At 36.1% G+C, this 25,971-nt stretch overlaps 4 protein-coding genes across 5 annotated transcripts in view; 2 read left to right on the top strand and 2 right to left on the bottom strand.

Moving 5' to 3' along the window:
* Nucleotides 1–12,831, top strand: part of LOC141342878 (BAR/IMD domain-containing adapter protein 2) — a 48,251-nt gene extending 35,420 nt beyond the window's left edge. For both annotated transcript variants that reach the window (XM_073847450.1, XM_073847449.1), the window contains exons 12-15: nucleotides 1,695–1,757; nucleotides 1,875–2,082; nucleotides 9,993–10,033; nucleotides 10,115–12,831. In XM_073847450.1, the coding sequence (XP_073703551.1) occupies nucleotides 1,695–1,757; nucleotides 1,875–2,082; nucleotides 9,993–10,033; nucleotides 10,115–10,187 (385 nt within the window). In that variant the 3' untranslated portion in view covers nucleotides 10,188–12,831. The remainder of the gene's footprint in view (nucleotides 1–1,694; nucleotides 1,758–1,874; nucleotides 2,083–9,992; nucleotides 10,034–10,114) is intronic.
* A 1,444-nt stretch (nucleotides 12,832–14,275) lies between these two features.
* On the bottom strand, nucleotides 14,276–16,108 carry ndufa3 (NADH:ubiquinone oxidoreductase subunit A3). The gene is made up of 4 exons (XM_073846907.1): nucleotides 16,057–16,108; nucleotides 14,752–14,823; nucleotides 14,582–14,659; nucleotides 14,276–14,433 (listed from the first exon to the last, which is right to left on the bottom strand). The coding sequence occupies exons 1-4, from the start codon at nucleotides 16,064–16,066 to the stop codon at nucleotides 14,342–14,344; spliced, it is 252 nt and encodes an 83-aa protein (XP_073703008.1). The 5' UTR covers nucleotides 16,067–16,108; the 3' UTR covers nucleotides 14,276–14,341.
* A 97-nt stretch (nucleotides 16,109–16,205) lies between these two features.
* tfpt (TCF3 (E2A) fusion partner) lies at nucleotides 16,206–22,976 on the top strand. Its single transcript, XM_073846905.1, has 6 exons — nucleotides 16,206–16,374; nucleotides 16,995–17,219; nucleotides 17,502–17,572; nucleotides 18,489–18,558; nucleotides 18,726–18,863; nucleotides 22,769–22,976. Exons 2-6 carry the CDS (start codon nucleotides 16,995–16,997, stop codon nucleotides 22,841–22,843), a joined length of 579 nt encoding a protein of 192 aa, XP_073703006.1. The 5' UTR covers nucleotides 16,206–16,374; the 3' UTR covers nucleotides 22,844–22,976.
* mrpl51 (mitochondrial ribosomal protein L51) lies at nucleotides 22,934–25,647 on the bottom strand. Its single transcript, XM_073846906.1, has 4 exons — nucleotides 25,510–25,647; nucleotides 25,273–25,346; nucleotides 25,078–25,185; nucleotides 22,934–23,253 (listed from the first exon to the last, which is right to left on the bottom strand). The coding sequence occupies exons 2-4, from the start codon at nucleotides 25,343–25,345 to the stop codon at nucleotides 23,057–23,059; spliced, it is 378 nt and encodes a 125-aa protein (XP_073703007.1). The 5' UTR covers nucleotide 25,346; nucleotides 25,510–25,647; the 3' UTR covers nucleotides 22,934–23,056.
* Between the last annotated feature and the right edge of the window lie 324 nt (nucleotides 25,648–25,971).

Below are 25,971 nucleotides of genomic sequence, written 5' to 3'. Positions count from 1 at the left end.
CGTTCAAACACACTGAGAGCAAATATTCCCCATTTCTGAACGTCAGAACAATGCATTCATATGGACCTACTTTGCCTTATGATCACTATTATTTTAGTATTATTAACATACTATAAGAGCATTTATTAGTTAAAATTATTTTTTTTATATGTTTTTATTTATTTTTATTTTTAAGCATTACTTACACTTGTTTTTTTTTTCTGTTAATTTATTTTAATTTTATTTTAGCTTTAATTGGTCATTTTTGTACTTTAAATTAAAAATAGACATTTTGTCTAATAACTGAAATAAAATAATTACTACAAAATGATTAAAATGACTAAAAAAACAAAATACGAAAAAAAAAAAAACATAACAGAAACATATAAATAAATAAATAATAAAAACACAACAAAATGACCAAAAATTAAACTAAGATTGAAATAAAATATAAATAGATTTCAAATTTATTTTAGCTTTAATTTCAGTCATTTTTGTACTATGAATTAAAATTTGAATATTTTTTCCAATAACTGAAATAAATTAAGTACTATAAAATTACTAAAACCAAAATTTTAAAAACATAATAGAAACATAAACATTACAATAAATAAATGCTAAAAAACACATCAATAATAAGTTTAAAATAAAATAGAAACGTATTTTAATTTTATAATAATATGTATAAATAAGAATAAAACAGAACAAAATTAACAAAAATTCAACTAAGATTAAAATAAAATAGAAATATATTTCAATTTTATTTTAGCTTTAATTTCAGTCATTTTGGTACTTTAAATGAAAATTAGATTTTTTTTAATCTAACACCTGGAATAAAGTACTATAAAATGATTAAAATAGTTACAAACAGATAAAATTTAAAAACATAACAGAAACTGACCAAAAATTTAACTAAGATTTAAATAAAATATAAATATATTTAATTTAATAATTATTTCAGTAATTCTTTTGATTTTAAATAAACATTTTAATTTTTTTTCCAATAACTGTAATAAAATAAGTACTATAATATAACTAAAGCTAAAAAAAAAAAAATATATAACAGAAACATAAAAATAAATAATAAAAATCATAACAAAATTACCAAACAAATTTAAATGTACTATACAATGACAAAAAAAACATAATAGAAACATAAAAAAACTTTAAAAAAACATAAATAATGAAAACACAACAAAATGGCCAAAAAGTAAACAAAGATATAAATAAAATATAAATATATTTAATATTATTTTAGCTTTTTTACTTTAAATGAAAATCATATATTTTTTTATCCAATGACTGAAATAAAGTACTATAAAATAACTAAAGCTAAAAAAAATAAATAAAAAAAAACATAACAGAAACATAATAAAAATCACAAAAAACTAAGATTTAAATCAACTATAAATATATTTGAATATTATTTTAGCTAAAGTGTGAGTTTTGGGATCATGTGGCTGAAATACAGTGCAATCTGTATAATCAAATGGGGTTTTTTTCCCAATGTATTAATACATATTATTGACAACAGGGTATTTAATTTCATATGGTGTGAACACACTTTTTTTCTTTACCCCAGTCTTTTAACTTCAGTCTTGTATGAACGGGCCTTTTTAAAACAAGCTTGAGAGCTGCTGTTAAGATTAATGGCACCTCAGCTGTTCAGATGCTGCTCTTATTGTTTTGCTGATGTTCTGAACTCTCCTTCACAGAAAGGGCTGGTTTCCCTTCTCCTACACACAGCCGTTCCCCAACACTCCTGGACAAGATCTCAGGTCTGTAGGGAAAAAAGCACCATCTGAATGACGTTTTATATCTTGCTGCTGTCTCAGAAAAGGGTTGCATTCCCATAATGCCTCTCTTTTTCTGTCTGTCTCTCGTCATGGCTCCAGTCCTCCTGCGCTGTCTAAGGTGAACAGCACCAGTATGGGTCAGCTGGACAGGCTTCCTCCCGCGGGTCAGATGCCGCAGGTCAGTCCTGACTCCGAGGACGAGAGGAGCGTCATCTCCCAGCGCATCAGCACCTTCAGACCGCGACCCTACAGCATGATGAACCCCGAGACCAGCAGGATGAGCCCAAGACTGCGTCTGAAGGAAAGGGTCAGAGAAACCACTACCTGTTATTGTGACACTATTACTATTTTTGGAATAAAATTAAACTTTGCTGAAAATGTCCTCACCTGCTGGCCATCCAAGATGTAGATGAGTTTGTTTCTAAACGTATTTGGAGAACTGTAGCATTACGTCACTTGCTCGCCAATAGATCCTCGGGAGTGAATGGGTGCCGTCAGAATGAGAGTCCAAACAGCTGATAAATACATCACAATAATCCACACCATCAGTTAACATGTTATGTGTTCGTAAGAAACCAAACCATTATTATTTATAGCTTTTGGCCAAAATATGAGTCCTCAATCTATAATTGCATTTCCTCCAATGTAAAAATCTCCTTTTGTCTCTCACATCAGATTTTTTCATCAAACTTCAGATTTCTCTTCTGATTCAGACCAGATCACTTATTTAATGGAGGGAGCGTTATTATTGATTATGAAACTATTTTTGTCCATTTTTCATTAGTTTTAGTTTTTTTTTTAATAGATTTTAGTTTTAGTAATTTGTTAATTAAAGTTGTTTTATTTTAATTTATTTATAAATTTTTTATTTTAGCCTTAATTTCAGTCATTTTTCGTACTTTAAATGAAAATTTGAAATACTGAAATAAAATAAGTACTACAAAATGACTAAAACTAAAATTTAAAAAACATAACAGAAACATAAAAAGCATAAAAATAATTAAAAAATAAAACACTGAACAAAATGACTAAAAATTTAACTAAGATTTAAAACAAAATTTCATTTTATTTTAGCTTTAATTTTAATTTTCATACTTTAAATGTAAATGTGAAATTTTGTCCAATAATTTAAGCTTTAATTTCAGTCATTTTTGTACTTTAAATGAAAATTTGAAATACTGAAATAAAATAAGTACTATAAAATTACTAAAACTAAAATTTAAAAAACATAACAGAAACATAAAAAAGCATAAAAATAATAAAAAAAATAAAAAACTGAACAAAATGACTAAAAATTTAACTAAGATTTAAATAAAATAGAAATATGTTTTCATTTTATTTTAACTTTAATTGTAATTTTCGTACTTTAAATGTAAATGTGAAATTTTGTCCTATAACTGAAATAAAATAAGTATTACAAAATGACTACAACTAAAATTAAAAAAACATAACAGAAACCTAAAAAAGCATACAAATAATTAAAAAATAAAAAACTGAACAAAATGACTAAAAATTTGTTACGCCAGGCCAGCAGACGGAGCCCTTACCCCCACTGACTGTTGCTGCTCCCTCTGCTGCCTCTATGGTTACTTCCTGTTTGTCTACCATAAAAGCCAGCTTCACACACACACTCATTGCGAAGTATTGATTTACATTTGTGGACATTACTGAGCATTTTTCCCTGTTTGTTTTCCCTGTTTTCCTAGTCATAGTCATAGTCAGTTTATCCCTAGTCTTAGTCGTAGTTTTCTAGTTTCTGGTTTTCATTTCCCTGTTTCCTTTGGACTGCTCACCTGGATTTTGACCCACGCTTGTTCTTTGGATTACGCTATTGGATTATCTTTGCTGTTGATGTTTGCTGGTGATCGACCCTGTCTGTTCTGACCTCGTCTAATAAAGCCTTGCATTTGGATCTCCACTCTCAGTCATCCCGTTTGTAACAGAATACTTCGCCACACCCGGATCCAGCGGCTTTATTCACCACCAGCAGAACAACCATCAAGAATGGATTCAACAGGAAGTTTGTCCAACCCCGTAAGTCTGCTCTGCTCCATCTTTCAAAATGGCCGTCCCATCGAGCATTATGTGAGGGATTTCATTGCTTATTGTTATCTGGCACCTTACGATGAGACCTTAATGAAGGAGTGTTTTTGGAGTGGGTTGGACACAGATATCGGTTACAATTTACCCGATGAGGACCCTAGTTGGACCCTCGCACAGTTTATTGACTTTGTGTTGTCGCATTGTGGATCTCCGTTCACTGTGGGAGTACTAGAAGGGCCTCAGCACAGGATGTCTGTTAGCTCAGAACCACAGCACAAGATGTCTGCTAGCCCAAAGCCACAGCGCAAGATGTCTGCTAGCTTCGAGCCACAGCACAAGATGTCAGCTAGCTTCGAGCCACAGCACAAGATGTCTGCTAGCTTCGAGCCACAGCACAAGAGGTCTGCTAGCTTCGAGCCCAAGCACAAGATGTCTGCCTTTCAGGAGCCCGTTCACAAAATGGCCGCCTTTCCCGAATCAGCTTTCGGAATGACCATCCTTCCTGAGTCCGCATTCAAGATGGTCACCCGATTGGACCCAGCTCACAAGAAATCTACCACGTCTGACTTATCTCACAAGATGGCTGCCACCCCAAGACCCGATCACAAGATGGCCGCCATTCCCAAGCCGGTTCACAAGATGGCTGCCACCCCCAAGCCAGTTCACAAGATGGCCGCTGTCCCAAAGCCTGTTTCCAAGATGGCTGTCCTTCCCGAGTCAGCTCATAAGATGGCCGCCTTTCCTGAGTCTGCACCCAAGATGGCCGCCCTTCCTGATCCTGTTCGCAAAATGGCCGCTCTTCCAGACCCTGCTCACAAGATGGCCGCCGTTCCAAAGCACGTTCATAAGATGGCTCCCGTTCCTGAGTTCCCGGTCAGAATGGCCACCACGCCAGAGCCTGCTGCGAAGATGCCCGCCACGCCAGAGCCTGCTGCTAAGATGGCCGCCACGCCAGAGCCTGCTGCAAAGATGGCCGCCACGCCAGAGCCTGCTGCAAAGATGGCCGCCACACCAGAGCCTGCTGCAAAGATGGCCGCCACGCCAGAGCCTGCTGCAAAGATGGCCGCCACGCCAGAGCCTGCACCCAAGATGACCGCCACGCCCGTGCTTGCACACAAAATGGCCGCCACGCCTGAACCTGTACGCAAGATGGCCGCCATACCTGAGTCTGTTATTAACAGGGTGGCTACAGCGCCAGACTCACACCCTTCCAGGACGTATCAGAGACTAATGTCTAGCTTGGAGGACCCACCACTGCGGTCGGCTCGTTCAGCTGGTCCCTTACTGTCAGCCGAGCCAGCATCTGCTAGCGCCACGTCAACCAAGCCAGCGTCTGCTCACGCCACGTCAACCAAGCCATTGCCTGTGAACGTCATATCTGCTTCTCTCGAACCTGCACCAGCTGCCGTTCCTACCAAGTCAAGTCACGTCACAATCACTGTCCCTGCCAGGACAAGTCAAGATACAGCTGCTGTTCCTGTCAGGCCAAATCATGTCGCAGCAGTCGCTTCTTCAGAGCCAAGTCAAGCAGCTGTTCCCTCCGAGCCAGGCCAAACCACAGCTGTCCCTGTCACGCCAAATCAAGTTACAGCTGCTGTCCCTGCCGAGTCGAGTCACGTCACAGTCACTGTTCCTGCCAGGACAAGTCAAGATACAGCTGCTGTTCCTGTCAGGCCAAGTCAAGCAGCTGTTCCCTCCGAGCCAAGCCAAGCCACAGCTGTCCCTCTCACGCCAAATCAAGTCACTGCTGCTCCTGTCATGAAGAGTCAGGTCATAGCTACTCCTTCACTGCCAAGTCACATCTCCCCTGAGCATCCAGAGCCTTCACTCTCAAGCCAGACAGAGCCAACGCTCCCAAGCCATACAGAGCCAACGCTCCCAAGCCATGCAGAGCCAACGCACCTAAGCCATGCAGAGCCAACGCTCCCAAGCCATGCAGAGCCAACGCTCCCAAGCCATGCAGAGCCAACGCTCCCAAGCCATGCAGAGCCAATGCTCCCAAGCCATGCAGAGCCAACGCTCCCAAGCCATGCAGAGCCAACGCTGCCAAGCCATGCAGAGCCAACGCTCCCAAGTCCCACAGAGCCAACGCTCCCAAGCCCCACGCCAAATGACCCGGAGGGCATTCCTCCGCCAACTGTGCTACCTGTTATGGCTATCGCCATTTTGAGTGTGTGGGCTGCACACTGTGCCCCAGTGGCCTCTTCTGCCCATGAGTCTGCCCACAAGTTTGTTCTGGAGAGCTCTTCTGCACGCATGTCCGCTGCGCCTATACCTCCTTCGGAGGTGGCGTCCATAGCGGAACTTCACGCTCTGCCCGCTCAGCCAAGGCTTCACGCTCTGCCAGCACCGCCAAGGCTTCTCGCTCTGCCCGCTCCGCCAAGGCTTCACGCCCTGCCCGCTCCGCCAAGGCTTCACGCTCTGCCCGCTCCGCCAAGGCTTCACGCTCTGCCCGCTCCGCCAAGGCTTCACGCTCTGCCCGCTCCGCCAAGGCTTCACGCTCTGCCCGCTCCGCCAAGGCTTCACGCTCTGCCCGCTCAGCCAAGGCTTCACGCTCTGCCCGCATCGCCAGTGCTCCCTGCTCTGCCAGCGCCGCCAAAATTCCCTGCCCTGTCTGCTCCGCCAAGGTTCCTTGCTCTGTCTGCCCCGCCAAGACTCCCTGCTCTGCCTGCACCGCCTAGGTTCCCTGTCATCTCTGTCTTGGCGTTTGGGGCCGTTCCAGAAGTCTCTGTCTGCCCAGGAACTGCCCCGAAAGTCGGTCCTGAAGTTCTCGTCTGCCTGGTCACGGCTATGGAGGCCACGTTCTCCCATGAACTCTCTACTTCTCTCCTTGCTCTGTCTGCCTCCTCTATCCCTGTTCTCCCCAGGTCCCAGTCCATGATGCGGCCACCTGTTCCGCCCTGGAGGGCTTCTACGCCTCCTGTTCCGCCCTGGAGGGCCCCTGCGCCTCCTGTTCCGCCCTGGAGGGCTTCTACGCCTCCTGTTCCGCCCTGGAGGACTCCTGCGCCTCCTGTTCCGCCCTGGAGGGCTCCTGCGCCTCCTGTTCCGCCCTGGAGGGCTCCTGCGCCTCCTGCTCCGCCCTGGAGGGCTCCTGCGCCTCCTGCTCCGCCCTGGAGGGCTCCTGCGCCTCCTGGTCCGCCCTGGAGGGCTCCTGCGCCTCCTGCTCCGCCCTGGAGGGTTCCTGCGCCTCCTGCTCCGCCCTGGAGGGCTCCTGCGCCTCCTGCTCTGCCCTGGAGGGCCGCTCCGCCTCCTGCTCCGCCCTGGAGGGCTCCTAAACCCCTTGCTCCGCCTTCGGCTTCGCCCCGGAGGGCTTCTACGCTTCCTGCTCTGCCCCAGAGGGTCGCTAAGCCTCCTGCTCCGCCCTGGAGGGCTCCTAAGACTCTTGCTCCACCTCAAAGGACTGCTCTGCCTCCAGCCCTGCCCTGGAGGGCTCCTGAATCTCCTGCCCTGCTCTGGAGGGCCTTTGCCCCACCTGTTCTGCCTCAGTCTCCTGGCCCCCCCACCGCTCCCCTGGACTGTTTCCTCCTGTTGTTTTTTGGAGCGTCTGGAAGCCGCTCCTTGGGGGGGGGCTATGTTACGCCAGGCCAGCAGAGGGAGCCCTTACCCCCACTGACTGTTGCTGCTCCCTCTGCTGCCTCTATGGTTACTTCCTGTTTGTCTACCATAAAAGCCAGCTTCACACACACACTCATTGCGAAGTATTGATTTACATTTGTGGACATTACTGAGCATTTTTCCCTGTTTGTTTTCCCTGTTTTCCTAGTCATAGTCATAGTCAGTTTATCCCTAGTCTTAGTCGTAGTTTTCTAGTTTCTGGTTTTCATTTCCCTGTTTCCTTTGGACTGCTCACCTGGATTTTGACCCACGCTTGTTCTTTGGATTACGCTATTGGATTATCTTTGCTGTTGATGTTTGCTGGTGATCGACCCTGTCTGTTCTGACCTCGTCTAATAAAGCCTTGCATTTGGATCTCCACTCTCAGTCATCCCGTTTGTAACAAAATTTTACTAAGATTTAAAAAAAATGTTAATTTTATTTTAGCTTTAATTTTAATTTTCATACTTTAAATGTAAATGTGAAATTTTGTCCAATAACTGAAATAAAATAAGTATTACAAAATGACTACAACTAAAATTTAAAAAACATAACAGAAACATAAAAAACATAAAAATAAATTCATAATAAAAAACACAACAAAAATTTAACTAAAATATAAATATATATATATATATATTTAATTTAAGCTTTAATTTCTGTCATTTTTGTACTTTAAATGAAAAGTAGATTTTTTAAAATCCAATTACTAAAAGTACTATAAAATGTAAAATTTAAATAGAAACATAAAAATGAAAATGAATAAATAAATAAATAATAAAAACATATTTGGAGATATTTGCGTAGCATTACGTGACTGTCTCACCAGTGGATCCTCTGGAGTGAATGGGTGCCATCAGAATGAGAGTCCAAACAGCTGATAAAAACACCACAATATTCTACAAGTAATGCACTTAATAGTGAATTCTTTTATTTATTTATTTATTTTGCTTTATAAAATGTTAACTGATGAACTGTAGTGGTTTGGATTATTGTGATGCTTTTATCAGCAGTTTGGACTCTCATTCTGACGGCACCCATTCACTCCAGAGGATCCATTGGTGAGACAGTGATGCAATGCTACTTTTCTCCAAATATGTTTAGAAACAAACGTATCTACGTTTTGGATGGCCTGAGGGTGAGCACGTTTTCAGCATATTTTTATTTTGGGTGCACTATTAGTTTAAGACAAGACCACCCAGGTGGATATGGCAAAAAATAATCGGTACAATAGGTAATTGTTTTTTTCAATGATAGGTTTTTCAAAATATTATGTTTACAGTATATATGAGTCAAAGACGTCAAGAGAAATTTACAAAAGTGATTTTATGTCCATGTAAAGCACATTAAATGTATGTAAAGTGTCTACTTTTAAGGTTTCAAATAAGTTTTTGGAGAATAAAATGTCCAAATTTGGTTGATAATAATGTTACATTGTCATTCAGTGTAACACAATATTTATGTAAAAATTCAAACAACATTATTCTGACCTGTACACATTAAAATATATAAAAGAATGAGGGAGCATATGAAAGTAATTTGTCTTTTAATGTCATTAATTGATTTTTGTTGTAAATATGCCTGACAAGATTGTTACACTGTATGATATCTGTTTTTTGCTCAGAAAAACTAAAACAAAAATGCAATTAAAATGAAGATATTTTTTTTAAACAATTTAAAGCAGTATTACACTTATGGATTTATGCTTAAACCCTTTGTCAACTTTGACCCATATACAAATGAGATACTATCAAATGAAATATTCATTAATTTGCATACAATTCCAGAACGGAATTTCATTGGGTTCACTTATTTATATTATATTATATTATATTATATTATATTATATTATATTATATTATATTATATTATATTATATTATATTATATTATATTATATTATATTATATTATATTATATTATATTATATACACTACCATTCAAAAGTTTGGGGTCAGTAAGACTTGTAATAATCTTTAGAGAAGTCTCTTCTGCTCATCAAGGCTGCATTTATTTGATTAAAAATACAGAAAGAAACAGTAATATTGCAAAATGTTTTTACAATATAAATAATGTTTTTTATTTGAACATACTTTAAAATAGAATTTATTCCTGTGATGAAAATCTGAATTTTTATCAGCTGTTACTCCAGTCTTAAGTGTCACATGATCCTTCAGAAATCATTCTAATATTCTGATTTATTATTAGAATGATCAATGCTGGATCATATCAACAGTTGTGTTGCCAAATATTTTTTGGAACCTGTGATTTTTTTTTTTTTTTTTTCAGGATTCTTTCATGAATAACAAGTTTAAAAATTACAGTGTTTATTCAAAATATAAATTTTTTATATCAATTTAAATTATTTATTATTAACCTTTAATAAAATTTTAATTATTAACTTAATACATCCTTGGTTAATACAAGTATTAATTTCTAAAAAAAAAAGTACTGACCCCTAACTTTTGAATGGTAGTGTATATATATATATATATATTGTCTTATTTCAGTAAATCATGTTAGGATTTAAAAACTATTTTCTTATATTCTTCTCACACTGTTGTGTTTTCACGTTTCTCAGATGTCGACTGATTTCTCCTCGCCGCCTCCTTCACCCACCAGGTAAAGCGTATCACCTGTGTTCACAAGAGCATGTTAGCACTCCATATCTGATGGGTTCATTTAAACTTCATCTCTTCACAGGATCAACCCGTTCGCCCACATTCGACTCAGGAAGACGGTGACCAATGATCGCTCCGCTCCACTAATACAATAAAGGTTTTGATTGACAGACAGAGATGCTGTTGTAACAGGGCCACTAATGTCTCTGTTGTACCTTTGAGGGGCAAATTTTACACATTCGCCAATAGAAATCCATTCAAACAATAACCAATATCAGAGAATTAAGCACAGTTAGATCACTTAGGATTTAGCAGATCAAATGTATATTCTATATATATATGTTACATTATCAGAAAATGAAATATTTCAAAAAGCTTTTATGTATTTCGGAAGAGCGCACATGATAAAATTGACCTTTAAGATTTTATTCCAAATTATGGATAGATTCTTCAGTATTTTAACTCCTTTACTCTGATGTATAATGTCTACAATGAAATAGTCGAATAATGCAAATGACGAGAATGTAAATGTAAATTCTATAGTTATTTACTCTCATGGCATTCCACATATGCTATATTTTTTCAGCTGTCAGAATTTTTGGCTGAATTGTTCCTTCACTGCAAAAAAAAAAAAAAAAAAAAAAAAAAAATGCTTACCTCACTTAAATTTTTTTTCTTGTTTTCAGCCAAACTATCAAAAAATTCTTAAATCAAGATTTTCTAGATGAGTAAAAATTATTGTCTTGCTTTCAGAAAAAAATAGTCAAAATTAAGTGAGTTTCAAACAGAAAACAAGATTGTTTTTTTATTTTTTTTCAAGCAAAAACACACTTAGTTTTCACTTGTTTTTTTTTCTGAAAACAAGAAGATAATTTTTACTCATCTAGAAAATCCTTCTTGAATTAGATTTTTTTGTTGTTGTTGTTGATATTTTGGCTGGAAACAAAACAAAAATTCTAAGTAAGAAAAGCATTTTTTGCAGTGTTTGAATGTACATCCCACACATGACTGCAAAAAAAAAATGCTTTTCTTACTTCGATTTATGTCTGGTTTCCAGCCAAAAGATCTAAACATTCTTAAATCAAGGAGGATTTTCTAGACAAGTAAAAATCAGTTTCTTGTTTTCAGAAAAAAGTCTAAATTAAGTGAGCTTCTGCTTAGAGCAAGCTATTAAAAAAAAAAAAAAAAAAAACTATTTTAAATATAATTTTTTTTTATTTTTCTTACCCCATTGGCAGATTATTTAGCTTGTTTCACTTAATTTTGACTTGCTTTTTCAAAAAAAAAAAAAAAAAGCTTTTAATTATCTAGAAAATCCTTCTTGATTTAAGCAAGAGAAAAAATCTGAGAAAGAAAAGCATTTTTTTTTTTTTTTTTTTTGCAGTGTGTTACTTATAAACTAATGAAAGTATCTTCACACACGAAATAAGATACTTTCTCCACTTTAGATACTTTTTTTTATTTTTTAACATTGAGTAAAGACAAGGTATCCTAGAGCGTTCTGCGAGAAGCAGGTGAACTGACTGTTGGAGTCAAAAGCAGGATTGGGCTGGATGGAAAAATGGAGTGTAATTCTATCTAGAAAGGCTTGGAAAGGATTCTGGAAAGAGTTGTGTTTGTGAAAGTGTGATATGAAGAGGCTCTCAGCTCTGGTCTCTTGTCCCCCCTTCCATCTGTCTTATGTATTTTGTTGAACCCCAAACCTCTAAAAAGCTAAAGCTTGTAGTCTTGAGTTGCAGCAGATTCTGGGCGAGGGATCTGAAGGCTAAGAGTGAGAGTGTGCATCTGAAGATGTGAGAGAAGGCTCTGGAAAGTGTAGACGTGCTGGAGGATGTGACTTTGGCGAAGTGCTGTAGCTGTAGATGAGAAATAAGATGAAAAACCTTTTCATCTTCCTTACCCTTTTTAGCCATTATATCCGGACAGAAGACTTAGTTAATTCAAGGAGATGTTTGAGCCTAGTGGTTTGAAATTAACCGAAAGAGTTTGTGTTTGAAGTTTCTGAATTGTCTTAAATCGTTGTAAGATTTCACACTGAAAACAATATGACTAATTATTAATGGTGAGAACCTTTGTTCATAAATATTAGATGTATGTTTATTTCTCCTTTCCAGGGACAGTTTGTTCTGACACCTTCTTTTATTAACTTTTTCTATTTCTATAAATGGTTCATCTCCAACCGTATATATGCAAATATAATACAGCGAGGCCCATAAGTCTGAGAATGAGAAAGTATTTACAGCAAATAGAATTAACATGAATTTGATATTTGATGCATCTCTTTGTTAAAACCTGATAATCGTGTTCTCCAGCATCATTTTGAGCTTCAATGGATGCAAGAAAGCACTCATTTACACTTGATTGATAATCTAGAATTGCATGTTTATTTCTTTGTATTATATTAATTGAAACCCTAGGCCTAGACTGTTTCTAAGTTGAAATGATTGAAATGGTCTCAGACTTTTGGACATCACTGCATGTTAGTCTGTATTGATATACATCTGATGTAATCGGGTTGAGAGGCTCACATTTAGCTTTTATTACATTTTCCAGAGAACACTGTAAATGTCAGTCTGGCTGCGTTGCTCCACTGTTTTGATTATTGAATGCTTATATACAGCATGAAGCCACCTGACAAACACAGGACTACTTTCCCTAAATTTAAAAGCATTGTGTTCTGATACGCTACGGATCAGTCGTACGTTTTGGACTCTTTGAATGTTTTAACGTCATGATAACTGTATAGCCTTTCTTCCTATTTGTTTTTTTTTTTTAATCAACTTCAATAAACAAAGTTAATCTCTGTGGTTTTGGCTTGTGTGACTCTTTACACACAAACAATTATGATAAAAAGCCTTTTCGAAACAAATAAGTTTATTCAAGCGTGCTATTAGGAAAGTATACTTTCAGTCTGCTTCTCAGAAATATACTTAAAATGACATTTAAGTATACTTGACTTATACTTGTTTCAGTGTTTTGATTGTTATACTCTAGGGGCGCTATTACACATCTTCTGAACAAAACTTCCAAAACACAAGTGAAGAAGAAACCGAAACAACAGACGCTTCCACATGTAATCAAACACAATCGTCAGACATAAAACAGCATCAAAACCATAGATATGGAAAACTGTGTAACGTTATGGAATAAAATGTCCACCCTTGAAGAGGAAATAATGACTGTCAAGATTTGGGCTGTTGATCAACTCCATCTATGCTTTGAATATCATGAATAGTTGTTTTTTTAGCTTTTTGTTGAAAATGTTGATTTATTTAATACTTTTTATTTATGAAACGTGCATGGAGCTAGAATAAAATGTGTTTTATAAGCATATGTGACCCTGGACCACAAAACCAGTCATAAGTGTAAATTTGTCATCTGAAAGAGTAAATAAGCTTTCCATTGATATATTGTTTGTTAAAATAGGACAATGTTTGTCTGAGATACATCTGTTTGAAAACCTGGAATCTGAGGGTGCAAATAAATCTAAATACTGAGAAAATCGCCTTACAAGTTGTCCAAATGAAGTTCTTAGCAATGCATATTACTAATCAAAAATCAAGTTTTGATATATTTATGGTAGAACATTTACAAAATATCTTCATGGAACATGATCTTTACTTTATATGCTAATGATTTTTGGCATAAAAGAAAAATCGATAATTTTGACCCATACAATGTATTTTTGGCTATTGCTACAAATATACCTGTGCTGCTTAAGACTGGTTTTGTGGTCCAGGGTCACATATATGTTTTTTTTTTTTTATGTTTTGTATGTTCAGATATTCATATAACAAAACATATACAAATTAATACCTAAATAGGGACCTGGTAGTATACTTAAATTATGATCTAAAGTTCACTTAAAGAAAACTTAAATATAAATTGCCTAAAAATGTCTAAAAACTATCAGTATACCTGTAAGGTCACTTTTAGTATACTTGCAGTACAAACTGAAAACATAGATGTAAACTAGTTGTGTACTCAAAGTTTACTACTTTTCTACTTAAAAGTATACTTTTATATACTAGAAAGTGGGCCAATTTAGTCCCAAGGAGTATTGAAATAGTACTCTTAAAGGAAACTAACTACACAAAGCATCCTTAAAAATATACTTGAACTCTACTTAAGTATACTTAATAAAATAACTTCTTTTTGATTAGGGATTATTAAACTGATATGGCGAGTCTAGTTTGTGAAAGACTCGAATTATCTAAAAAATCATGTAAAAACAAGAGGAGAATTAAATAAAGAGCTTTTATTGAGACAGAAGTAAAGGTGGGTGTGACTGTACAGGAATCTGAAGGTTTCAGAAGTTTTTCAGCCAATCCAGGTTCCTCCCCTGTGGGTCAGTGGGATGCGCTGGAACATCAGGCATGTTTCCATCATCTCGAACTGGGACTGAAAAGAGAAGAGATAAAAGTGATTAAAAAGATCAACCAAATGCAAAATTAAAACCATTAAAAAACTACTAAAAAAGAACAAAAACACCGAAGAAAATTAATAAAGCAGAAAGTATTAAATTCTAAATATGAATTTAATAATATACCTGGATAATTGTATGGCATAGCTTTGTTCATCATTCCTGAGTATTTTGTAAAAGGGCTCAAAGCTGGCAAAAGAGCAGCTGAAGACAATAGATATAGAAATGTTAGATTCCTAAAGCAGGAGGATAAAGATCCATAATGTGATAATGTACAGTAATAATGTCTCACTCACCCATCAGTCCGATTCCACAGGAAACTGTGATCACAGGCTCTTTATTCCAAGCGTTCTTCAAAAACCTGCCGACTACAGAAACAAACTATTTGATTACAGTGCATAAATTACCTTTTGTGCCGCAGTAATGGGACCCATTTAATCCCAGATTTGTAAATTGTAAAAAAGGTTTTCATTTAAAAAAACTGTAAACACTTTACTGACTGGTGTTTCAGTGCACTTCCTGCAAATAGGGGAAAAATAAAGGGTCTCAAATAAATATGTGCAGTTTCACATGATTAGTGCTAATTGTCACATGACCAGAGCAGTTGATTTCCTGTTTGCACCATCAGACGATGATGGCTGCATTAAAGCTCCAAAACATAAGGATCGTAAAGTATGTTAATGCAAAGATATGATGAAGATTTTTAGTACACGTTCTCTTTAAGGTGTCTAGTATTAATATATAAATTGACATATATTCAGTTTTGTTGAGAGTGGTCATAGGATGAGTAAACATGTTTGTGAGCGGCGGGATAACAATGAAATTGTTAGTGAAGATTCCACTAAAATATTGCACTAAATCAAAAGTTCAGATGTTACAAATAAGTTACAAAATTGACGTTGCAATACTGGTAGCACTAATATTACAATTTGATGATAGATGTTACAATAAAGTAAACATTTTGAAAAACGTTGATGCTTATATTTTTTTGTATTTTATCTCAGTATTCCTATCAATGTTGTATAAGGTTTTTTTATGCATAATAATAACCCTAGAATGTGATCAAACAGTTTAAAATAGCTGGGTTAAGAAATAAAACCATTTTTATGACTGCAGAAATATGTTAATTTAGTACACACATTATCCCACCGAGTATAAAACACAATTTTACACACATTTAGGAAAGAATTTCCAAAAATAATTATTATTTCAAACGGTTACTGATGATGAATGATTTGGATATTTTCATGTCTGGAAAAAAATGGGATTAAACGGGTTAATAGTATGCCGTAGTACATATATAGTAGAGCCATGGTACTAAACATGGTATTAATATGGTACATTCTGCCGTATTTTGTGTAGCGTTCTGCTTTATATCAATAGAAATCATGTATTTATGTTTAGAGAAAAGCAAACGGCAGCTAGTACGAGATCAAGGTCATTCTCGTAATCGCACATGCACACTCATTACATTTAGCACATGGACATATTATAATAGCTCTTAATAAGTCATTCCGGATTCTGTTATTGTAAATACGATCGAGCTGCGCTAAAATAAAACAACATCTTTCAAGCATCTAGCACGCAAGAAATATACTTACAAGCCGCCATGTTTGCTTCTGTAGTCCTGTCATAGAGATCATGGGAATTGTAGTTCGATTGTTGGTGACGAGGCACTCTCTCGCTGTGGATTGGCTGAACGCTCAATGACGTATTTAAAACGCGTCTTGTTGTTTCGTGAGCTGTAGTGTAGATGAAAATGCAGATGTTTTGTTTTGTTTTATTACGTGAAACAGGTTAATACTTGCTTTTGTTAGAAGCGTCGATTCAATAATGTGTAAACGGAACTAATGAGGAGTACAAAACATAAGTGCAGGGTTTGAATCATGTATGGCTCTTAACAGTATTAACAACTAAAGGTAAGTGACGTTAACGTTAGTTCAAACCAGTAGTTTTTAAGATTTGAAATCAAAATGTTCTCAAGCATATTGATACTGTAGAACAGAAACGCTTAGTTAAGATTATTCACATATATAATAACTAATATTGCATGCTGTACTGAATGCACTTTCCATCTGATGTGAGTAGTCCATATAGTGGACTTCTATGGTGCCCCCGAGTTTGAACTTCCGAAATACAGCTTCAAAGGACTCTAAATGATCCCAGCTGAGGAACAAGTGTCTTATCGAGCAAAATGATCAGTTATTTTCTAAAAATATTTACAATTTATATAATTTTTAATCACAAATGCTCGTCTTGCCGAGCTAGTAGACAATACGCATTTGAGGTTAAAAAGTATATTAATTTAATTTTTTTTTTTTTTTAAATAACCCATACTTTTGCTAGATAAGACTTCAGCTGTGATCGCTTAGAGCCATTTGAAGCTGCATTTTGGAAGTTCAAACTCGGGGGCACCATAGAAGTCCACTATATGGAGGGAAATCTTGAAACATTTACTCAAAAAATGAACACTTGAGTGAGTGTGAGTTCATTATCTGTACATTTTTGTTCTGAAAGTTACTCCTTTAATGTTCCTCAGATGATGGAGGATTTCTCAGGTCTTGCTTTGCCTCCGCTGTTTGGGGGTCACATTCTGGAAGCGGAGCTGGAGACGGGTGGGGTGGAGCTGGGCCCCAGCGGCAATGAGCTCCTGCATAACGACGGGGCCCCGTCTGGCCCTGCTCAGGATGAGGAAGATGAGAGGAGGGAGCAGGACAAGAGGAAGTATCAAGCTCTCAGCAAGAGGTGCAAGGAGATTGAACAGGTGAACAGATTTCCACTAAACGGTAGAACAGAGGAATGATTTACTCCCCCAAAGAACTAAATTCTGTCATTGTCACTTACAGTTGACTTTTTTTTACTTCCATGAAACACAAAAGTTAAATTTTTGAGTTTAAAATGCAGAAAGAGTGGTCAGGATATTCTGCAGAAATTCACCTTTTGTGCTCTATGGACAAAATAATTTTACATTTTGAGCAAATGATGATAGACTTCTGTATCAAAGTGAAAGTTTCGTGACCAAATATCATATGGACCCTTTTTTCAGGTAAATGAGAAGATTTTGGGACGTCTTCACCAGGTGCAAAGACTGACACGCCGACTGAGGAAAGAAAGAAGGTACTGCGACTGATGATTCATTTTTCTATCAATGTGAGGAATAGTTCACTCAAAGATGAAAATCGGCCAAAATTTCTTCACTCTCAGGCCATCCAAGATGTCGATGAGTTTGTTTCTTTATCAGATTTGTAGAAATGCGTCATTCAAATTACTTGCTCTCTTCAGTGAATGGGCGCCGTCAGAATGAGAGTCAAAACAGCTGATAAAAACATCACAATAATCCACACCACTTCAGTCCATCAGTAAACGTCTTCTGGAGTAAAAAAGTTGTAAGAAATGAATGCGCTTTCGAAATGAGTTCACTTTAAGAACAAAAATTTACAGATAATGTACCCCCTTGTCATCCAAGATGTTCATGTCTTTCTTACTTCAGTGGTTCTTCAAACATTTCAGGATTTCTCTCCATATAGTGGAGTTTGAACTGTTCGAATGCAGCTTAAAATGACTCTAAACTAGCAGAGGAAGAAGAGTTTTATCTAGTAAAACAATTATTTTCTAAACATTTACAATTTATACGCTTTTTAAATCTCTACACACAGAGCTAGATAAGACGAGCATTTGAGGTTAAAAAGTATATAAATTATAATTTTTTTTCCTTAGATAAGATGCTTCTTTCCTCAGCTGTGATCGTTTAGAGCCCTTTGAAGCTGCATTTTAAAAGTTCAAACTCGGGGCACCATAGAAGTCCATTTTATGGAGAGAAATCCTGAAATGTTTTCCTCAAAAAACATAATTTCCTTGCGACTGACGAAAGAAAGACATGAACATCTTGGATGACAAAGAGGGTGAGTACATAAAAAGTGAACTACTCCTTTAAGGTCCATGTCAATTTAACAAAAGACAATCCCAACTGATGCTGTAAAGTGTACAGTGAACCTGTCATTTGGTACATTTGATACATTGAGCTGTGTGTCAGGTTTCTGATGAAGACTCTTGACTCGTATGGAGATGACTACAGGACGGCGCAGCTCACCATCACACTAGAGGTCAGAAACACACCGATGATCCACAACTCAAGCTTCGTTTAAACTGGTTAACCTAAAGCTGTTCATATCTAATTCTCATCTGAGTTTTCAATTTGATAGTAAAGAAACTCTAACATTGAAATCAGTTCAAGTGGCCAATGACACAAACGCTTCATGTGTTCAATCAGGATGAAGGCAAGGCCGGTTTAGACGCAGCTGTTGGTGCTGATGAAGAAAGCTCTTCTCCAACATTTCCTCATCAGTCAGCAGGTGGACCAAAGAGAAAGAGACACCGGGTCCCAAAGGACAGAGAGAGAGACACACAGGTATGAGAGACCCACAGAGAGTGCTTTCAAGAATGAAAGAAGTTTCTTTTGCTTAGTCAGTCTGCATTTATTTGATTAAAAAAAAATTTGAAAAGTAAAACAGCAACGTGAAAATCTGTTAAAGTGTAATTGATTGCTGTGATCAAAGCTGAATTTTCAGAAATCGTTCTAATAGGCTGATTTGCCGCTCAAGAAAGGTTTCTGATTGTTATGTTGAAAATACATTTTTATTTTTCAGGATTCAGGTGAGTTATGTAACCAGATTACTTTAAGTAACTAGTAAAGTAACACATTTGCAAGAAACCAGTTACTTTTTGTTTCCTTTATGTATTTAATCCAATTTTATTAATCAACCTCTTTGCTTCTGACATTCGTTGATCCAGTTCAACCATACTAATAAGCAAAGCTTACTTTAGATTGACATTTTTCTCATTGCTGAAGACTTCTTGAAACATTTTATGTTTGTTAAATTCAAGCTTTTGTTTGTGCGGCCAGCGGCACTGAGTTGATAATGAGCGTGTTTGGTAAATTTAGCCTTCTCAAATCAACACGACTTGGCTAAAATGAAATCTATAGACATAAACAACTTGATGCATTTCACAATATTAACTAAAACATTTAACACAGATAAATATGCGTTGTTAGACGCATACCCATTTTTTTTTTCCTTAATAACAGTGGAAGCCTAAAATACGCCATCATTTTTATAATGAAGTTAAGAGTAATACATCATTCGGAGCTGCAAAATGTCTACTTTTTAACTACTTCAAGATGAAAGAATTCATGTAATAAAATAATGTTATATTGCGTTAAATTATTGTAAAAATTTGCACCTACCCTGTCTTCACATTTAACATTAAAAACATAGCGTTCAACTCTGCTAACTGGGTAATTCATGAGAAAAATAGAACAATGTTGGCTAAGTTATAGTCTTGTTTGCTTTTTTGAGGCAGGCTCAGTGTTGTTACCACTGTTAGACTATGACTTATTAACAAGATGTTTTATTGACTTTTTTTAACTAATGCATTAAAAAAAAAATTTGTGCTGTAAATATTAAAGAGGAAAGGATCATTGATTCACATGCCGCTTGATCTGAGGCGAATCTCGCAAAAAATTAAAGAGCACTTTCACACACTCTCACACACATACACACACACACACTATAATATGCCGTTATACTCCATCAGGGTTCATACACATTTTTACCAGTAAAATTCCATGACTTTTCCATGACTTTTAAGTAAATATTCATGACTTAATGTTTCATGAAATGTATATGTATCAGGGCTCGAAATTAACTTTGTTACTTGGTAACACGTTTCCTTTCAGATGTCAAATAGACCTCTATTAGATGTTTGTGATTCAGAATGTGTGTAAAACTGACATCTTGCAGACGTCTGCCAGACATTTGTACACAGCAGATGCTTTCCAGATCAAGAGATCTTTAACAGACATCTTGCAAACGTACGTGTGCTTTGTGTGTTGTACAGTATGTTGACACGGAGGGACCAGAATTGTATCTGACAGAATGTGCGCTGTAGCACGAAATATACTATATTTCTACAAAAGCAGATTGTGGAGACCTTTTAATTGTCCACAATAATAATAATAGCCATGCAGGTTGTGCAACGCCGGAACAGGGTTTGGTTGTGAGAGAGAGAGAGACAGTTATTAAGTTGTTAAGTTATTAACACATTACAGTGTTATTATTATGTTCCTCGACATATACTTAAAGCTTTGGCAATATTGTAATTTTACAGTCATGCCAATAAAGCAATTTTGAATTTGAATTTGAATTGAGAGAGAGAGAGAGAGAGAGAGAGAGAGAGAGAGAGAGAGAGAGAGAAAGAAAAAAACATCCAGTTCCAAGTTAAGCGGAGCGCAGTGTCAGTGACAGGGAGTGATTGACGGCTCAGGGCTCGCAAAAAGTCAAAATCTCTGGTAGCCTTTTGGGTAGGTACTCATCAGATTTTGGGAGCCCGAAAATTAATTTAACTAGCCCAAATAGAAAATACCTTTTATATATATATATATATATATATATATATATATATATAGAAAATCAGATAGGAGTTTAATTTTTAATCAAAAATGTTTATATATATAAAAAAAAAAAAATATATATATATATATATATATATATATATATATATATATATATTAATATTACTTAATTGTTAAGATTTTTAAAAGGCACATTAACTTTTTTCACATTTACACCTCTATGTGTCTGCTGCATAAAAACATGGATCGATAATATCAATAATTTGACCATAAAAAGCTGGGAAAAAAATTATTGGAAATAAAAATTTATTCTGTCACTAGGGGGCGCTTTAGGAGCGCTGAAATATTAGTTCCCCTAGTAACGGCTGTATACAAATCAGCATTAACGCTGTTTTGTCAGACAAGAAATGAACATGCAACACGTTTCTGAGGACAGTCTGATCCCTTCAGATACATTCATATATAGACATCCGTGCAGCGTTTTGACTTTGAAACGTGCAGTGCACATATTTATTCAATGACATCATTGCCTTTTTGAAGATTTATCCAACCCTATCGCAATCGTAAAATTATAATCAAGACTTTTCTTTTACTATTTTAAATATTTATAACTTTTTATGGCCTTACATTTGATACAAAACTGCGAGTCGCCGTTACCCCGCGCGACCGATCACGTGACCGATCGTGCTCTCGTTAACTGGAATTTAAACCAAATTATCAGCAATATTCTATTAATACAGAGATGGTGAAACAAATTTCCATGACTTTTCCAAAACTTTTCCAGGCCTGGAAATTGCCATTTTAAAATTCCATGACTTTTCCAGGTTTTTCATGACCGTAGGAACCCTGTCATGTAAAAACTAAGCTTTTTTTGCAAAGGCCTATCTAAAGGGTTAATGGGGCCAACTGATAATCAACAGTAAAATTTACTAATTTGACCTCTTCCCAACAGGGAAAACCACAAACAATCAAGAATTCAGCATTATATGGTGTCATGTCTTTGCAATCAAAAAAATGTGGTTATAATGGAAGTCAATGGGGCAAAAACAGCCACGAACAAATGAAAATCTGATGCTGCGCCAAAACTAACAATGCATGAAAACCAATCTTCTTACTAATCTTTCACATGTCCAAGACTGTTAAAAAGGTAAAAGAAAAATCCAGTCCTCAATTACCATTTATATTGAAAATAAGTCATTTTGTGTGTGTTTTTTCCAAAATCAGTGACATCATTTATGAACTTGGCAATTAAAGAGTCAAAATCCTGAATTTTTTTCAAAAGATTTGGTAGTTTTGATCAGGACTGAGGTTTATGCAAAAAAAAAAAAATCAAAAAAATATTTCTGATTTTTTTTATAGCAGTTTAATTTAGTGGATGTTTTCATCTACGAACATAACGAGAGGGTAGTTAATGTGAACAATGCACAAGGGTTAAATATTATTTCCAAGCATTTATAGCCTAAAGAAAACGGCTTGTGAATACTCTCTTAATGATCAGTACTTAAGAAAAATCAACAAGTTAACCGTGTTGGAGCCCATGACGATTGGGTGTCCCGTACAAACGTTTTGCATATGGGCTCAGGGCTGACTTATATAACATACTATTTCACCAAGACTAAATGTCCTCTGTGGAAGTTCCTTTCTAAAATGACATTATAGTCTGAATGGACCTTGTTTATTTTCTTTAATGCACATTCATGTCAGCTGAAACTGCGCTGCTGAATCATGTACATCTCCAATAACTCGTACAATTTAAAACAATACACCTCTCCTTGGGGGAATCATTGGTGCACAAATTCTGCAATATCCATAACCGAATTATAAGCAGTAGTAAGAGAGATGCTCGTCTTTGTGAACATTACAATGGCTGTTTTAGAGTGTGTTTTGCTTGTTCCCGTCAGATGGAGTCGGAGCATCCGGTCATGACCGAGGGTCAGTTCACAGGATTCCCGAGTCCTAGTTCACTCTCTCACTGATCCCAGACCAGAAGATCATGCTTAAAGAAACTTAAAGACCCTCATTAACTCTGAACTGCATGAAATCACTTGTTTAAAGAAAATTATGACTTCTTTTTTTTTTTAAATAAATCTTTTTAATGTGTCTCCAGCAGTTGAGGCCAGTCTTTTGTAATGAAGATGATGATGTTTTTACAGTTTACAGTTTTGACACAGAATGAATTCCACATCAGTCTATCTGTGTTTGCCGTATCTGTTGAAGCGGCGGTACAGGAAGCTGATCCTCTTATCCAGGTTGTGCTTGTCCTGCGTCATCATTCGGTCTCCCACCATCCGCTTCTTCCTGATGAGCCGCTGAAGCTCGATCCCTTTGAAGCCTCTGAGCCACACCGGTCCTCTGATCAAGTCTTTCGGGTGAGCTTTGAAATCACCTGCAGTCAAACACAGACAAAGCCTGTTCAATGCGGTGACAATAATAATGCTGATCAATGTACAATACAGCCTAACGCTGGACGAGATATGAAACCAGTTTTAAGTTGCACGGGTATATTTGTAGCAACAGCCAAAAAATACAGTGTGTAGATCAAAATGATACATTTGTCTTGTGGATATTAAGAAAAGATCATGTTCCATGAAGACATTGTGTACATTTCCTATCATAAATATATCAAAACCTAAGTTTTGATTAGTAATATGCATTGCTAAGAACTTCGTTTGAACAACTTTAAAGGTGATTTTCTCAATATTTACATTTTTGCACCCTCAGAAGTAGTTGCATCTCGGACAAATATCATCCCATCCTACCAAGCTTATTTATACAGCTTTCAGATGTGTGAATCTCACATTTCCACAAAAGATAAAAAAAACATTATGACTGTTTTTGTGGTCCAATGTAGAATTGTTTTTGTCATTTCTGTGGCCAATACTTGCGTCATGATTACCAATTAAGAGAGTGTAAAGATATATTGTATTATATCTTATGTCTTATCATTAGAACAGGAAACAGCGACTCATTTTAATGAGTCAAAATATGATGATTTGTTTGTTTGCATCGTGTCTATGGAACTTTCTGTGTGGCATTTTACATACGAGTTATTTAGTGAGTAAAAGTCAAATAATCTGTTAAATACACTACCAATCAAGTACGATTTTTAATGTTTATTTAAAAAGTTTCTTAGCCTCACCAAGCCTGCATTTATTTGACCCAAAGTACAGCAAAAACAGTACAATTTTGAAATATTTTTACTATTTTAAATACCTGTTTTCTATTTGAAATGCAATTTATTCCTTTGATTTCAAAACTGAGTTTTTGCGTCATTACTCCAGTCGCATGATCCTAAAGAAATCATTCTAATATTCTGATTTACTGCTCAAAAAACAATTATTATTAATACGGTGAAAACAGCTTAATTTGTTCAGGTTTCTTTTTATGAATCAAAGGTCAGAAAAACAGCATTTATCTGAAATGGAAATCATTTGTACCATTATAAATCACTTTCGATCAAGTTAAAGCATCCCTGCTAAATAAAAGTATTAATTTCTATAAATTCTCAAATAAAAAAGCAATAGCCAAAAATACATTGCATGGGTCAAAATTATTGATTTTTCTTTTATGCCAAAAATCATTAGGAAATTAAGTAAAGATCATGTTCCATGAAGATTTTTTGTAAAATTCCTACTGTGAACCTATCCATATGTAAGTTTTGATTGTGAAGAACTTAATTTAGACAACTTTAAAGGTGATTTTCTCAGTATTTTGATTTTTTTGCACCCTCAGATTCCAGATTTTCACATAGATGTATCTCGGCCAAATATTGTCCTATCCTAACAAACCATACAAACCATAGAAAGCTTATTTATTGAGCTTTCATATGATGTATATATATGTCAGTTTTGTAAAGTTTAACCTTATGACTGGTTTTGTGGTCCAGGGTCACAAATAGTACAAATATTTGGCTTTGGGGAGCAGAAGAGACTTTAAAACATTAAAAATCTTACTGTCTAAAACTTTTAACTGATTTCTGCAATGTATTGCTATTATCTAATGTTTGCATTTAAATAAAAACGTGTTCATTTAGTAAAAAATATTAATTATCTTTTACATGTTCCATCATTTATTTGAGAGCAAATAGTTTTGGAAAATCAATACAACACACAAAAACGCTGAAAAAGAACTGTAGACGATAAAAAAGCAGAAATTGAGAGAAAAAACACTCTCTATTGAAATGCAAAAATGAAAATGAAAAGCCTCTAACCTAAGATCCCAATGTTGTCATAGACTCCAAACATGCATCTCTTCTCCGTCCATCGATCCACCTCTTTCAGTTTGGGAATGGCGTGCATTCGTATTCTAGCACAAGTGCCTGTGACATACAGGATGCTCATTAAACAACATATTATTCATATTAAACACATACAAATATCGCGAGGATCAGCAGAGAACCACAAACCTGTGCTGAAGTGTCTCGCGGATGATTGACAGAAGGTCACCGCGCTCCTCAACAGTCCTCCAAACACAGACATACTGCAAGAACACGATTATAAAACAGATTTTCACTCCAAAAATCAGATACATATTCATCAATGATAAATGTGTTGATTATTCACTTTCATCATGACCTTCAGTAGCGAGCACACACTGATATTAGATCCAGCAGAGTGCTCAATTCGGTTCAAAAACGATTTACCTTCAGCAAATCCGCGTTGAAAAAGAAGTAGGGCTTTAAATTACAGTTGGATGCTGTTTAAAATGTTTGAAATCCTCTAGATAAAGCTAGCTATATCACTGTTATCCATGTGTACATACTCCTGCAGCAGCCATTACAAGTTTTTTCAGAATAAAAGTCCACGTTGTACTCAACAATGCATTTTATTTTTCAAATTAAAAGTCTTCGTGTTTCGGAGAGATACGAGTATACTGCAGATGTAACGATTAATAATAATAATAACAAATGATTCTGAACAGCAAATTAGAATGATTTCTGAAGGATCATGTAACACTGAAGACTGGAGTAATGATGCTGAAAATTTAGCTTTGATCACAGGAATAAATTACATTTTAAAATATATTCAAAAGCAGATATTTTAAATAGTAAAAAAAATATTTAAAATTATATATATGTTAAAAAAAAATCACAATACTTTTTTAA

This window comes from Garra rufa, chromosome 9 (genome assembly GCF_049309525.1).
Source record: "Garra rufa chromosome 9, GarRuf1.0, whole genome shotgun sequence".
NCBI lineage: Eukaryota > Metazoa > Chordata > Actinopteri > Cypriniformes > Cyprinidae > Garra > Garra rufa.
Note: the sequence above shows the minus strand (reverse complement) of the source record. Positions and strands in the feature narration are given on the sequence as shown.

Bases quoted from the DNA above. Each gene is read 5' to 3' on its own strand.
- mrpl51 (XM_073846906.1), bottom strand. From the start codon at position 25,345: ATGTCTGTGTTTGGAGGACTGTTGAGGAGCGCGGTGACCTTCTGTCAA. The intron at 25,186-25,272 runs GTTTGTGGTTCT...TGTATGTCACAG, and splicing joins CGCGAGACACTTCAGCACAG to GCACTTGTGCTAGAATACGA. The intron at 23,254-25,077 runs GTTAGAGGCTTT...GTTTGACTGCAG, and splicing joins TGACAACATTGGGATCTTAG to GTGATTTCAAAGCTCACCCG.
- tfpt (XM_073846905.1), top strand. From the start codon at position 16,995: ATGATGGAGGATTTCTCAGGTCTTGCTTTGCCTCCGCTGTTTGGGGGT. The intron at 17,573-18,488 runs GTACTGCGACTG...GCTGTGTGTCAG, and splicing joins CGACTGAGGAAAGAAAGAAG to GTTTCTGATGAAGACTCTTG. The intron at 18,864-22,768 runs GTATGAGAGACC...TGTTCCCGTCAG, and splicing joins ACAGAGAGAGAGACACACAG to ATGGAGTCGGAGCATCCGGT.
- ndufa3 (XM_073846907.1), bottom strand. The intron at 14,660-14,751 runs GTGAGTGAGACA...TATTGTCTTCAG, and splicing joins CTGTGGAATCGGACTGATGG to CTGCTCTTTTGCCAGCTTTG. The intron at 14,434-14,581 runs GTATATTATTAA...TTCTCTTTTCAG, and splicing joins TATGCCATACAATTATCCAG to TCCCAGTTCGAGATGATGGA.